The 14783-nt window shown below is 34.9% G+C and overlaps 4 protein-coding genes across 5 annotated transcripts; 3 read left to right on the forward strand and 1 right to left on the reverse strand.

The window, feature by feature from the left end:
• The first annotated feature begins 2984 nt into the window (after window positions 1-2984).
• On the forward strand, window positions 2985-4730 carry LOC112706599 (B-box zinc finger protein 25). Of its 2 annotated transcripts, XM_029288399.2 has the most exons (4): window positions 2985-3178; window positions 3299-3500; window positions 3886-4197; window positions 4301-4730. In XM_029288399.2, the coding sequence occupies exons 2-4, from the start codon at window positions 3318-3320 to the stop codon at window positions 4529-4531; spliced, it is 726 nt and encodes a 241-aa protein (XP_029144232.1). In that variant the 5' UTR covers window positions 2985-3178; window positions 3299-3317; the 3' UTR covers window positions 4532-4730. The 2 variants fall into 2 exon arrangements, with proteins under 2 accessions (XP_029144232.1, XP_025613766.1); XM_025757981.3 differs by having other exon boundaries at window positions 3129-3500.
• Window positions 4731-4952: 222 nt separating this feature from the next.
• LOC112706598 (uncharacterized) lies at window positions 4953-6230 on the forward strand. Its single transcript, XM_025757980.2, has one exon. It carries the CDS (start codon window positions 4953-4955, stop codon window positions 6228-6230), a length of 1278 nt encoding a protein of 425 aa, XP_025613765.2.
• Window positions 6231-7182: 952 nt separating this feature from the next.
• LOC112706600 (uncharacterized) lies at window positions 7183-9583 on the forward strand. The gene is made up of 6 exons (XM_025757983.2): window positions 7183-7386; window positions 7461-7720; window positions 7815-8068; window positions 8566-8676; window positions 9072-9116; window positions 9202-9583. The coding sequence occupies exons 1-6, from the start codon at window positions 7260-7262 to the stop codon at window positions 9359-9361; spliced, it is 957 nt and encodes a 318-aa protein (XP_025613768.1). The 5' UTR covers window positions 7183-7259; the 3' UTR covers window positions 9362-9583.
• Window positions 9584-11164: 1581 nt separating this feature from the next.
• Window positions 11165-14509, reverse strand: LOC112706601 (fructokinase-2). The gene is made up of 4 exons (XM_025757984.3): window positions 13623-14509; window positions 11793-12125; window positions 11521-11637; window positions 11165-11422 (listed from the first exon to the last, which is right to left on the reverse strand). The coding sequence occupies exons 1-4, from the start codon at window positions 14034-14036 to the stop codon at window positions 11294-11296; spliced, it is 993 nt and encodes a 330-aa protein (XP_025613769.1). The 5' UTR covers window positions 14037-14509; the 3' UTR covers window positions 11165-11293.
• Between the last annotated feature and the right edge of the window lie 274 nt (window positions 14510-14783).

The following is a 14783-nucleotide window of genomic DNA, read 5'->3' on the forward strand; positions in this document are numbered from 1 at the left end:
CCTAATAATTATTATATAGAAATTTTACATAAAAATAAAATAGAACTTGTTATTTACTGCATAATAATTACTTGATTTCTTTTAACTGATATCAAGGCTACTTATGAAAATGTAAAAATTTAATGAAGGAAATTTTTTCATCAACAAATTATGTTTTACAATAAATAAAATCTAACTGTACCAACGGATGTCTATCCGTAAAATTAAATAAATCAATGAGTAGGAATATCTTGGTTAGACATTCTTTCAAACCATTCTTCAGAAATTCTAAACAAGAGACTAAGAGAGGATTCCTATAAATGTAGCTCAACAAAATATACTGAATACATAATCCGGCCCGTCCCTTTGATAATTTTTTTAAAGAGGCTACATGACCCTTAAACAAAATTTTTTTTTCTGGCCTTTTATATTTAATTTTGAGAAACTAGTTAGTTTTAGTGTCAATGATTTTTATTCAAAACATACTTACGTGACACATTAATCATCAATAATATTCTTCGCTATTTAATTTTTATAAGTAAAAATAATTTAAAAATCACTAATATTTCTTAGTTTTACACAATAAATTTAGCTAATGTATTTTAAAAAAATAATAAAAAAATAAAAAATAAAAATAAAAATTAAACGGCCTTAATAATTATGCTTAAAAGACAACGAAACTCCTAATAAAAAAAATTTGTTAATGCTAGTTTATTCTTAATGGATAAATCAATAGTTTAACATATCATATAAGTTTATTCCATTAATACCGATAAAAAATATTGACAAAGAGACTAACCAGTCTCATAAAAATAAAAATCAGAAATGGAAAATGATAAATTTTTTGTTAAAAATCTCGTTATCTTTCAAAATAATTATATAAAAGACCGTTTATAATTTTTTTCTCAAAACTTAAACTTATCTTAAAATTATAGAACACAAACCCCTAAATCTTAAACCGCAAATGCATGACATATTATTTTACTCGTAATAGGATTCAACTTAATTTACTCATAATTGTATCAATTTAGCAAACATCCTATATCAGATGTTATAAAAATAATTTAAAGTAAATAAATATATAAATCAACAATTTAGTCCCAAGCATTTTACGTATCAATCTTCAATAGAAAAATAAGTAGCTATTATTTTATACAGTCCAAAATGGAGGGAAGACCAAAATAAAAAGAAAATCCGAGAAAGTCAATTAGGTACCTCAAAAAAAAAAAAAAGTCATGGGAAAAAGAATGTGCATGGCTTATTTTAGATATTCAAATTGGTGGTCGTGGATCTTCTTTCTCATACACTGAAAGTCTGAAACTAATAATCCCATTTGTGTGAGCAATATTTTACTATTAAATCATACATCGAAAAAAAAAAGTACTATCATTCATAGAGAAATGTTAGAATTGACGGTTAATGTTTCCTATCATAATCATGAAATCATCTATAAGATTTGAAATCTGATTGATTTATATTGATGTAAATAGATGTTGTATAATGGAATGCTTCGATCAAAATCTTGCCTTTATTAACAGGAGGTATTTAATTTTTTTTGTCACTAAATTAGACGATCCCAAATTTTAGGTATTCCAATGGATTGGACAATTTCTAATCTTAGGTAAACAATACACACTCACACAATTTCTCACATACTTACTTTTGAGATGGGAAGAGGGCGAAATGCCGTATGAATCTCATTGGCAGAGGTATTTAATTTTAAATTATGTTAGGGTTGTCAAATGGACTAACCCGACTATTTAGTCAAGAGCCCGTGGGTTAAATGGGTTGGACTGTTTAAACCCGTTTCATTCGCGGGTCATAATTTTTCAGCCTAGACTATTTATGGTCAGTCCAATGGGTTAAACGGATTAGTCTATTTATTTTTTTATTTTATTTTTTGAAAGATATTTTGATAAAAATGATCATTTTAGGTAAAAAAATCTTTAAAAAAACAATATTTTTTAGTTGATCCGTCGGATTTTCGGGTCGGATCGGGAGAAATATCGGTTAAAAGTGCTACTTTTTAAAAAAAATGTAAAAAAATAAACAGGCCACCCATTTAGCCCGCGAGCTAGCCCGTTTAACCCGTTATTTTTTTTTTGGATTAATCAAACTCAGTCCGTTTAACCCGAAATTTAAACGGGTTTAATTTTAAAGGCAAAACCCGCTCATTTAAATAGATAAACGGACTGACCCGATGAGTTTAACCCATTTTGACGGCCTTAAATTATGTTCATCATATAGATTTCATGGAATTTCCATAATTATATTTTGGGTGAGAACTTTTTCCACAACGATATGCAACAAATTTCTAACAAATAGAATAGTTATAGTAGTAATTAAGTTGGATTGGTTTAGTGGTTAGTTTATTAGTCTGTTTAAGTAGGAAATGGATCCTCTCCATTTTTTTGTTACTGGAGAGAATAAAGTGTAATCTCCCACCTTTAATTCTACAAGTGAAACCAGAAATAAATGAGAGAAAATGCAATGAAGGGTGAGATCTTCCACTGGATACCATTCAGTTTTTTTTCACTGGAGAGGATCCACTCCCGTTTAAGTAAATGTCGAGGTTTAAATCCTGCCTTATGCAGCAACCCAACTACAAACTTTTAAATGAAACTCTAATTCGCGACGAATTAATTATTTACCTACCAGATTGAGAGATATCGTGAGAAGCCCAAAAAAAGAAGTTATAACAGCTACTATATAGTACTCAACCAATCAATCATTTTGATGATTAAAAGAAAAGTGAATTTTTGTATAAAAACATGACCATGTGATTGATGATTAAATAGTATCATGGACTTTGAAGAATTCATCCAACCATATATAACCATCTAGAAACTTAAGCATCGGAGTAGATGAGCCAACTAATTAAGATGACAGAAAAGTCAAATGTAGGTAAATAATTGAAGAAGCATTAATTAATATCCAATATTTTTTGCAATCTAAGCATAAAGAAAAAAAGGAAAATAAATATCTATTAAAATGACCAAAAACACAGAGTCCACTCAAACGTGCATGGTTGCTGTTGGTAGCTCTACAGCCACACATGCATGGCAATGGTTGGTCCCACCTAAGCTGTGCTGTTTCCATCACCTTTGCATATATTGATCCCCAAAATCAAAAGCATTATCTTCCAACCTTTGAAATCTCATCCATTCACTTCTCTTTCTCTGTGATCCATCCATTATTAGTTAATATCATCACTTGTATTCTATGTTCTTACGTTTTCTCTCTATCTATCTCCCTTTTTGGCTCCTCTTCATGTTACTGCTGCTGAAGAAGATTTGATTGATTTCTTCCCATTTTGCAGCACAGAATAGTAAAACAGAATGAAGATTCAGTGTGATGTTTGTGAGAAGGCTCAAGCAACTGTGATTTGTTGTGCAGATGAGGCAGCTTTGTGTGCCAAATGTGATGTCGAGGTTCATGCTGCCAATAAGCTTGCTAGAAAGCACCAGAGGCTTCTCCTTCAATGCCTCTCTAACAAGCTTCCCAGATGTGACATATGCCAAGTAACTCAATTAGCTTGTTCTTCATAATATGAATTTGATTCCATATATGTATGTATGTAACATTTACAACTGTTATTGTCTGAAAATTTCTGAAATATAGCTTAGATCTGCTGTAGATTAGTCCTTAGTTTGTCGGGTCAAAAGATACTGTGATAAAAAAAAAAAAAAGACCAATGCGAATGAAGTAATTTGTTTCTTCATGGAGAAGTAATTTATTCTCCAAATTATTCCTCTGATTATCTCTGCTCCAATTGATATTTAGGATAATGTATGATTTACTAAACAGTGTCAATGATGATGAATTCTTATAGTAAGTTAGCCATAATTTATTTTTTTATTGATGATGCTATTCCATCAATTTTATTCTTGTATGTTCTTCCAACAGGACAAGCCAGCTTTCATATTCTGTGTTGAAGACAGAGCACTCTTCTGTCAGGACTGCGACGAACCGATTCACTCGGCCGGAAGCCTCTCGGCGAACCACCAGAGATTCCTTGCTACCGGCATCCAAGTGGCCTTGAGTTCTTCTTCTAATTGCAACAAAGGCAATGAAAAGAGTCACTTGGAGCCACCTAATAGGAACAATGCACAACAAGTTTCTATGGAAGTTCCTCCTCAGCAAGTTCCTAACTTCTCATCTTCTTCTTGGGGTGTTGATGACTTATTGGAACTATCAGCCTTTGAATCACCTGAAAAAGTAAGATACCCTTTAATTTCTCTCATGTTATTTTTTGCTTACTAATAATAATCATAATGATAATAATTCTGATTATGAGTAATTATCTTTTTGTATGTTTTAGGGTGTGGTTCAGAAGGAATCTATGCAGTTTGGAGAATTAGAATGGATTGAAGATGTTGGTCTTTTTGGTGAACAATTTCCACATGAAGCATTGGCTGCTGCTGAAGTTCCTCAGCTTACTAGCAACAATGCTGCTTCATTCAGAACAACCTCTAAGTCCTACATGTCTCACAAGAAACCTAGAATTGAAGATGATGATGATGAGTTCTTCACAGTGCCAGATCTTGGTTGAATAATTTGATAATGAAACAGCCTCCAAATGGATGCTGTTGCATGAATATGTAGGTTGATGAATTGTATATTCAAATTCAACTATTCATATACTTCTCTAAGGACAATAATATTAGTATAAGATTTAAAGGTATGTTCACTACCTATGTGTACCATACTCAAGATTTAGACATGTTAATTCATAATCAGTTTTCCATGTATGAGTTTAGTCTTGATTATTTAATTATATGTATGGAATAGGCATTAATTTTTACTGCAACCTTGCATGAATTTTGTCAAGCCAAGTAGGTTTAGCTGCTTAATCTTTTATTAGTTGTATATAGGTAGCACAAGTTCTTGGCGTGTTCCTAGGCAATAAGTTAAGAAAGAAATACAAAACATTTTTTTTTCAATTGGTAATGCCTAAAGAGGGTGTTATAAAAATGGATTTGGAATTTCATATCAACAAACAAGCTCAGAAAATTGGGTCAAAAACAATGCACACAAAACTCTTGTCTCTTCTCTATTCCACCATAACAATAATCCTATGCCTTATATCACAAAGCCATTCAAAAACCCATGAAGATGATACCAATGCCCTCATGGAAATAAAAAGAGCCATTGACCCAAACTCAGTGTCCCAAAGTTCATACCTTTATAGCTGGAACTTCACTCTGGATCCATGTGAATGCACAGGATCAGTGTTTCTAGGAATATTGTGCACTTTGCCCTTAGACAACACCTCAAGTAGAGTAACAGCACTTGATCTTGACACAATTGGTTATGAAGGATTCTTAACTCCAGCCATTGGGAACTTAACAGAACTAACAGTTCTCAACCTCAACAACAACAAATTCAGAGGGCCATTACCAGAATCACTTGGAAATCTAAGGAAACTAATAAGGATCACAATGTCATCAAACTTCTTCACAGGCACAATCCCTCAAGGGATCACTCAACTCAAGAATCTTGAGCATCTAGACCTATCCAGGAACCGGCTTTCGGGCAAAATCCCAGAGGAGATAACAGGGTTGAGAAGCTTAACATACCTGAGCCTTTCAAGGAATGAATTTGCTGGAAGAACACCAGACCTCACCGGACTCTGGCAACTCGGCACATTAGACCTTAGCTTCAACCAGTTCTATGGCAATCTTCCTATCCTTCCCATCCGGCTGCGAAGATTGTACTTAAGCCATAACATATTCTCAGGAAGATTAACACCACTCAAAGGACTCATGCACCTAAAATGGGTAGATATCAGTGACAATCGCCTCTCCGGCGGCATTACAAAGGACATATTTTACTTACATGGGGTTGTTCATCTCAATGTCTCCTATAACAGATTCACCATGATTGATCCTGTTAAGTATTCAGGGGATGGACCAATGCTTCAAGTGCTTGAGGCGCAAGGAAACCAATTGAAGGGTCATCTGCCTCTGAATTTGGTGACTTATAGGAACTTGACTTCAATCAACTTTGCAAACAACCAATTCCATGGTCCAATTCCAGAGGAATATGGACCAATGTTGCAGGGACAATGGAGAAGGTTGTTGTTGGATCTCAATTTTCTTTCAGGGAAGCTTCCATTGGAGTTTCGCCACAATAATACAAAAGTGACAGTTGGGATTTCAAATAACTGCCTTGTTTGTCCAACCAGTGTTGCTATTTGCCGAGGAGCACAGAGACCTGTTACTGAATGTATGGGTGAACAGAATCTATGACATTGTTGTCATCATTCACATAACTCCTTAAGCTTTTGATTCATTCAACAATAAGCAAGTCCACATTGTTAGGCTCAGAAAATTAAATTATATATCCTAATGACAGAATATACTATTTTTGTGAGAGAGAATATATACCTATTATTCTTTTGTTATAAGAGCTACCTACCATTACCAATCTTGCCATGCTCATTTTTATACTTGAATGAATTGTGCTATTGTTAAACCGTGTCTAGTTTTAAGACAGAGTAATACTATCAAACTATTTTTTTTTTCAACATCGGTTAATATTTTTAAAATTATTTTGTTTATCTTAAATTTTAAATTTTTAATTATAAATGTTGACATTAAAATTGGCTAATGTTAACTAATTAAAAATTAAATTTTTACATTTTCTCTTTAAATTATTTTCTTTTTTTTTAGTGGGGTTGAGTTGGAGAACGAATTTTTTGTTTTAATATTGGATTATTAAGAGTGAATTTTTTAAAAATAACCTAAATTATGTGTTATACACGGTTGTGTATTTTTATAAAACATTAATGATATTTTATTTTTTTATAATTAAAAATATATTTTTTTATAAAACGTCAATAATATTTTATCTTTTTGTAATTAAAAAATATTATTTTTTCTTTTATAATTATAAAATATTTTTATTACAAAACATCAATTATATTTTGTGCTGCTATTGCTACCATAACAATTTAAAACACTAAAATAATGAAATATTCTCATATTTTCACATTAAAATTACCCGTATATAAAAAAAATTAGCTTCAGACATATCCCAACTCTAAATATTATAACATCATAATACTTACACCTCACACACTCAATTAAGAATTTTTATCCACTGTTGGCCTTAACCAAGTGACCTATTAAGAATTTTGTGGAATCCAACTTGGGCCCAGCCCAGTTTTCTCTTTATACCAGTAACGAAAAATATTGGGCCCATTTGAGCTGAGCCCATCTTGACAGTGTCAGTGTGTCAGTGTTTCGCAGTCGCGGAAAAGCTTAGCTTCTGCTGGGATGCGTCGTTCTTCTGCGAAAGAGAGAGAAAGAATGGATGAAGAAGAAGGTATGGAGGTGTTGGATTCCGCTTTGTCTCTCATCAATTGGCGCCTCAAACCTTCTTCAAAGCGTCGTCTTCAATTAGGTCACTCTCTTCTCTTCTCTTCTGCTTCGATTAATTTATTACTCTTCCAATTTGTGAATTCAATTTACGTGCAGATATGATGGCACTCTCCACAAGATTGAGACCCGTAGTAATGGTGGACTACGGTGGAATCATGCCTCAGCTTCAGCACCATCTCTCTCACCTCCTCCAATTCATTCACAAAGAATCCCCAATTTTCGAGCATATCAGATTGATGGTTATACAAGACATGATATACTTGATTCATCTACTTGAACTTGCTGAATATGTTAAATCAAGCTTCAACAATGAAATTCCGTTGCTCTTTGTTGATCTTCAACACGAACCTCCAAAGGTCTTCATTTGAGTACTCTTTTCTTTTGTTATCTGTTAATTTTATGATCATCATTATACTGTGTTTATTTGAATCGTGTTGTATTGATATTCAGATGGTAACAAACATTGAGGAGAGTCCATTAGCAATGCAGCTGGTTTCAATTCAGAAGCTGTTCTTGACATTGTTTCCTACTACTCCTCAAGAAGGAACCAGCAACAATGATCCTGCACCGACCAATGATTCGAAATGTGTGGATGATGATGCAGATTTGGCTAGTAAGCGTGTTCACTCTCATTCTGCTGCTGAGTGTATTGATCTCAGTAGCTGCATGGACAACACTGATGTCACTGTGCCAACCTTGAATGGGTATGTATAGGCCTTCCTTGCTTCCTTGGGGCTATGCTATTATTTATATCTCTGGAAATTTAGCAGTTTGTTTGCTGTTTTCTGCCTTGATTTCACTATGATGTAAGTGAAAGTTGCAAATTTATAGGACAGGAGAAAAGTTGATATTTGATTTGCTTCATTCCTGTTCATCAAAGGAAGAACCTTGTACTGACAGATCTTGTTAACACAAAGGACTACGAAAATTTTCATTTTCTTTCTCTTCACAAATCATTTGGTCCATGTTTATATAGCAGAGGATGTAGCAAATAGAGAAGAATGTTACATCTTGTACTTTTTTATGCTAAATGGTAGTCAATTTATGACAGAGTCTTGGTTGAAAACTTCAAACATTTCAATCTCAATTCGTGCCCCCTGAAGTGTGATTCCATAAAATAAACTGCTATCTGCTTCTTTGCCATGTACGGAACACATAACGTGTTGAGAAAATTTGACTTTGGTGTATTTCTATGCTTCAGATGGCTTCTAGGATATCCAGTGGTGTATTTATTTGGCAAGGAGCATATTGCTGATGCTATTTATAATCTTTCGACCAAATATCTTAATATTTTCCAAGTGTTCATCTGCAGGTTTGTTTTCCTAGGCTTTTTTGCCAATGATTCGAACTATGAAACTTCCATAATCTGTCTAATGTAGAAATTGCATTAAATTCCCCAGAAAATAGCTTGTCCCAAAAACTTTGTTTTCCAAAACTAAAAGAAAGCAAAAGGATAAAGTAAGGCCAAAAAGAGGGGACTGTAGGAACGTACAAGCATAAACTGGTATTCTTCTGGTTTAGATGGTTTGTTAAGAATGGAACAGGTGTAATATAAGCTTAATGAACCTAATTTGGAATGATATCATTTGAGTAGTTGGCTAGATTGCCTGATTGGATTCCCTAAAGGTCACAATCTTTGCATTTGTTTTTCCCTTGTCAAACACTTTTCGCTCAATTTGAGTACATAAAAGATATATTGTATTGCAGGAATAATACTCTCAAGAAAGGAACACAAGCAGAAGAACTGTTAAGGTAAATACTGATTTTTATTTGTGAATTACCAACATTATGAAGTCAATGGGCAGATAACTGACACTTGTAAGCATGTTTTAAACAGTTTTTCAGTGCCTTATGATCTAAGCATTAGAGGTAGCAATGAACAATGGGCAGAGGCCTTCATGGCTAACATGCAGACCAAGTTTGAAAGATGTGCAAATGCTTGGAAATCGTTAAAGATGGAGGTTAGTGAGTGCAATCCTCAAGCTATCGTGCTATAGTTGTCACCACTCACCTCATCTAATCCTCCTCTACCGTTGAACAATGTATATTATGCAAAGGGAAATGCTAGGGAGCTAGCATTTCTAGTAGAAAAAGAAAAATTGATTAGTGTCGACTTAAATATAAGGCAAATATATTAAAAAACTGTTGGTCACTTAACATTTCCTTTGTGGTAAATGACCACGTCAATTTCTGGCTATAAATACATAATTTTGTAAGAATATCATCACACAGGAGCGATGATTATCGGACACTAACAATTCTTGGTAGTAGGGATGGCAATACCACCCGAATCCGCGAGTACCCACTCCGTCGCTACTCGCTTGGGACGGGTAATCACCCACCCCGCATCGGGGCAAGTTCTTGGGAGGGGCGGGGTCGGGTTTAGGTAATACCCGCCCTGGTAGATATATAATATATATAAAATAATTAGTAAAGGATTAATAATATTGTATCATATTTAAATTTTTACTTTAATTTATTTTATGCATGTGATGATGGTTATATAAATTTTGAAATTTAATTTTATTTATTAGATTTTAGTAATCATAAGGGTGAGTAGGGCAGGAACGGATTAGAGTTCAACGTTTTACTACCTGCGGGTAGGGTGGCAAATGGGCCTAAACTCGCCGGGCCGGCCCGCGTAACCTGCCAAAAAAGGCGGCCTGGGCTGGAAAATCGGGACCGCCAAATAGCAAAAGCCCGTCTAATCCGCACCGCTTAAACCGCGGGCTTTGGCGGGGCGGGTTTCCCCGCCGGGCTAAGGTTTTTTTTAGTGAGGGGGTATTTTTGCAATTTTTTGCCAAAACGTAACTTCCCCCAACCTAATTTACAAGAGTATGAAGATAAAAATTGAGTGTTTTGAATTATGTTTATGTTATTTTGGAGACAATATTTATAATTATGTTTTAGATTATGTTTATTTTGCTTTGGAGAGAATATTTATACTTATATTTTGAATGAAAATTTGGTTTATAATTATATTTATTAGATATTTATAATTTACAAAAACTTTAATGTTTGTGAATATAAAAAATATAATTTTTTATGCTATTAGAAATTATAAATTTATTAATATGGTTGTGAAATTATATATATTATTTAGTAGTTAATAATAAAAAAAAAGAGGAGCTTTGGCGGGCTTAGCCCGCCAGCCCGTCAGCCCGCAGTTAGGCAGGGGGGCTAGGATTCTAGGACCGCCTCACTAGGCGGGGCGGGGCAGGCTTCTGGCGAGGTGGGGCGGGGCGGGTTTCCCCGCTTGCCACCTCTACCTGCGGGTAGAAGTGAGGCAGATTCTATGCAGGTTGTTGTATAACATAGCGGGATCAAGTAGAGAAAAAATCCACTCCTACCCACCCTGTCGCCACCCCTACTTGGCAGCACATGGCACAAACTTAGAATAATAAAAAGAAGGAAAGGGTCTCTTATGTAGACTTCGAATCGTGTAGATTACTTTTGATGCAACCTAGATATGATATGATGATGACAACTTCCTCACGATATGCCTTGAAATGCAAGAATACAGAATGATCACTTTACTTGCATTTACTTTCTATTTTAGTCGGATTTTTTGTTTTTGTTTGGTTAAGTATACCATGTGCTATGTGGTATCAACCAATGATCATCTCGCAATCAACGCTTTTTTCTTTTCTTTTTAAAGATGCTTTAAGATGATGACATTAGTCAGAAAGGAATTTAAATATTTAGTCACTGAATCTTTGAATCCATTTTTATTCAATCACTAATCTCAAAACTTAAAAAGAGAAAATTATTTGGCGTCAATGCAGAGAAGCAGCAAAAAATTAAAAGAGAAAACCGAGAGAAAAACTCTCCCCTCTTGAATTGACGAGACCAACCAGCAAGTCCAACAGAAAAATTAAAAAAGAACGAAATTAGAAGGAAAACAAAAACGAAATGATGGCACTAAGATTCTATGCTCCCCTGATGAGGGCCAACACATCTTCATCCTTGGGAAGGGCAGGGATTGCTCCCTTTTTGGTGGTGGTGATTGCTCCACATGCATTTGAATAAGTGAGAACTGATCTTAGCCTTGCTTCATCCTGCAATTGGAAAATAAAGTTACAACTTGAGATGAGGTGGATTAGAAAAAACAGAAGCTAGTATTGAGGATTTATTAGGATGTGTACTAAGTACTAACCTCAAGAATGGATTGGTCGTCAACAATCTTGGCCAAAAGAGAACCGACAAAGGAATCGCCAGCGCCAGTTGTATCAACTGTATTTACATGGAAAGCATCTACTGATCCATGGAAATTCTGGTTTTGCACAGCCAAAGAACAACTCATCAGTATTGCATGAAACAAAACAGAGGAAAAGTTAGCTGAGAAAAAGAACAAAAAAGGTTGTCATACAATACAAAAACCAGTCATAGGTAACTGTCAAAATGTTTTGACAATGAAATTGTTGTTACCTTGGTGTAGTACCTAGAACCATGTTCACCAAGGGTGACAAGGAGCAACTTCAAGTTGGGGTGCCACAAGGACATGGCAGACTCGTCATCAATCTTGTCACTTCCAGTGAGGAACTCGAGCTCAACATCGCTGACCTTGATCAAATCAGCCTTCTCCCATATGCTGAGGATTTGCTTGCGAGCTTCCTCGGCCGAAGGCCACAATGGCAGCCTCAGGTTTGGATCGTAGGAGAGAAGGCACCCGGCATCCTTGGCTACTTCCATTGCCTTCAGGTGTGCTGATCTGCATGGCTCCACAATCAAGCTTATTGAACCATAATGGAACACCTTTGCCTGCACATACAGGTCAAGTTTCAATGGATGATTGAATAGTATACATGAAATTTAAGGTCAAATTTCATCGTGGTCAATTTATTTAAAGAAAAATAAAAATCACTTCCATAAGGTTAATACGTTAACATCACAAAAATGTAACAAAGATGAAGTAACTTCATCAACGATATAACGATTAATTAAGAACAAAACCCTGTGTGATTTGCTGGAAAAAAAAAGGTAATTTCAGTAAACATTTTTTTTCTTTTTGGAAGGTTTTTTATCTTATTGGCTATCAATATATAATCGATTTTATCGCACCATACATGAAAAAGGTCGCCAGATATCTTGTTATATTATTATTATTATGCACATGCTTGCGACCTTTAGCCAAGGATATAAAAATAATTAAATTAGCCAACCACCTCCACCACCGACTACTAGTCATTCGATTTTTGTTTCCAAAAAATTAAGTAAATCCGCATCGTTGATTAGTAATATACATAATTAGATTAAATTAAGCAACTTGTGATAATAATAATTCAATAGAGTTGAAAGGTACAATCAAGTTGGGGCGTTGGCCAAAGACAATCCAGAATGACACAACATTATTATCATTTTGAAATAAAAAAACAAAGAAAAAGATTAGTAGTCACAGTGATGTGAAGAGGAAAAGTAAATACTCCCAAGCTAACGGCAGCGCGTGACAAGCACGAGCGGCAAAGAGAGAAAAATACCATGATAAATTAGATAAACGGTAGTTATAGTTCTCTAGTTTTTGTTTGCATGCTCTTGTTCTTTGTTCTTGTGATCACTTTAATTTGAAGCAATTTGTTTGAGTAAAAGGGAACAACACCGAATCTGGACACATCTTGATACTAGATCCACCATCCCCACACAAGAACAACTTTTTGCTTAGCTACACAACCACCCTCAAATTCAATAGTCCATATCCATGGATCAGCACGTGAGTCACGCCTCGTGACAACACAACACACCACACCAACCCCACCCACCCACTTTTTCCACCCCATTATCAGGCCCTATTTCGGACAAAACAACAAGTTCATCCGATTTCAACATATTTCAATTTATTAAAAATAATATTACTATCTTTGCTATTTTCTTCTATGTCCTACATCCAATTCATGCACATTTTTATTCTTGAATAAAACTTACCTATATTATTTTCGCGTCATATTAATAATAACATCAACTATGTTATAAAAATTAATTACGAAAAATTAGAAAATTTTGCGAGTTTAATGCAGCTCTCTTAGATCTACCAGTGGGCCCCACTAAGCTAAATCTGACGCGGCAGCGTCATCATTTCCACGCCCACACCATCCCATACGCGCGTAACACCACGCGTTTCTTCCAAACATCGCATTCACAGTCCAATCCAACAACACAACATGAAACACGAAAACAATAACATCGTTCTCCCCAAACAAAGAAAAAAATCGACAAGCCTAAGTTTGAAAGTTGAAAGACGGAGAGAAAGAAGGAGATGCTTACAGATCTGATGAGTTCGAGGTTGAGTTCTTCGGGCTTGAGGAGCATGTCGGCGCTGGGGTTTCTGTAGAACATGAATTCACGCTCCCCGTCGGCGCGTAGGGTTACGAACGCCAACGCCGTACGTGCGCCCTGGTCAAAGGTGATCCCGTCGGCGACGACGCCGTTTTCCTTCAAGATCCCGGCAAGCATGTGACCGAACTCGTCATCGCCGAGCTTGCCGACGAAAGCGGCCTTGCCGCCGAGTCTGGCGACGGCGATGGCCACGTTAGCGGGGGCGCCGCCGGGAGCCTTGAGGAATCCAGGAGCCTCAGCGAGGGAGACGCCGGAGACGGTGGGAACGAAGTCGATGAGCATCTCGCCGAAGCTGACGATGAGACCGCTTCCGGTGGCGGGGAGGCCATTGCTTGAAGCCATTTAAACAACACAGATCAAAGCTTGTTAATGACAATAATAATAATAATAAGAAAAAGAAGAAGAAGAATGAGAATGAGAGAGGGTTGAAGAGTGCTGCTGATGGAGTTTATATAATGAGAGAGAGAGAGATAAAGTGGTCAATGGATTTTAATTCGATAATAATTTTGAGCTAATTTTGAATTAATTTAATTTTAAAATAATTAATAATTAATAATATAGATAGGTGCAATTTGCTATCTTTTGTTGAAATTTTGGTAATAGGTCATTGGTTGCGGTTGGGACTTTGTGGACTCTTGAAGGTTGGATTTGAACGCTCTCTTTTGTTTGAGGTTTTGTTAGATTTTGAAATTCTCAAGACCATAATTGAATTTTAAATTTTTAATTGGTATTATCTTTTCTTTTCCTTTTTTTTTTCTTTTCTTTTTGGTTCATCCAGATTTTTTACCATTTTGGATATTGGATACTGGGTACGTAGATTAAGTGTTTGTTTCAACGTTATTAAATTGATAAACAAAAAAAAAAATTGATGAAAAAATATTTTTTTTAATTTTTTATTATGTTTGACAAACTTTTAATAGTAAAAATAAAAATACTAAAAAATAAAAAAAATTAAAAAGTTATAATTTATATTTTTTTTAAAAGATTCTTTTTAAAAAAAAAATATTTTTTACATCATAAATGAATAAAAAATATCTTTATCTTATTTTATCTAAATATAATTAATAGATAAAAATATCTTTTTAGATA

The sequence above is a fragment of the Arachis hypogaea genome, chromosome 8, assembly GCF_003086295.3.
Source record: "Arachis hypogaea cultivar Tifrunner chromosome 8, arahy.Tifrunner.gnm2.J5K5, whole genome shotgun sequence".
NCBI lineage: Eukaryota > Viridiplantae > Streptophyta > Magnoliopsida > Fabales > Fabaceae > Arachis > Arachis hypogaea.

Coding starts and splice junctions, on each gene's coding strand:
- LOC112706599 (XM_029288399.2), top strand. CDS start 3,318: ATGAAGATTCAGTGTGATGTTTGTGAGAAGGCTCAAGCAACTGTGATT. Junction 3,501..3,885: donor CCAGATGTGACATATGCCAA/GTAACTCAATTA, acceptor TTCTTCCAACAG/GACAAGCCAGCTTTCATATT. Junction 4,198..4,300: donor CCTTTGAATCACCTGAAAAA/GTAAGATACCCT, acceptor TGTATGTTTTAG/GGTGTGGTTCAGAAGGAATC.
- LOC112706598 (XM_025757980.2), top strand. CDS start 4,953: ATGGATTTGGAATTTCATATCAACAAACAAGCTCAGAAAATTGGGTCA.
- LOC112706600 (XM_025757983.2), top strand. CDS start 7,260: ATGCGTCGTTCTTCTGCGAAAGAGAGAGAAAGAATGGATGAAGAAGAA. Junction 7,387..7,460: donor AAAGCGTCGTCTTCAATTAG/GTCACTCTCTTC, acceptor ATTTACGTGCAG/ATATGATGGCACTCTCCACA. Junction 7,721..7,814: donor TTCAACACGAACCTCCAAAG/GTCTTCATTTGA, acceptor ATTGATATTCAG/ATGGTAACAAACATTGAGGA.
- LOC112706601 (XM_025757984.3), bottom strand. CDS start 14,036: ATGGCTTCAAGCAATGGCCTCCCCGCCACCGGAAGCGGTCTCATCGTC. Junction 12,126..13,622: donor ACCTCGAACTCATCAGATCT/GTAAGCATCTCC, acceptor CTGTATGTGCAG/GCAAAGGTGTTCCATTATGG. Junction 11,423..11,520: donor ACGACCAATCCATTCTTGAG/GTTAGTACTTAG, acceptor TTCCAATTGCAG/GATGAAGCAAGGCTAAGATC.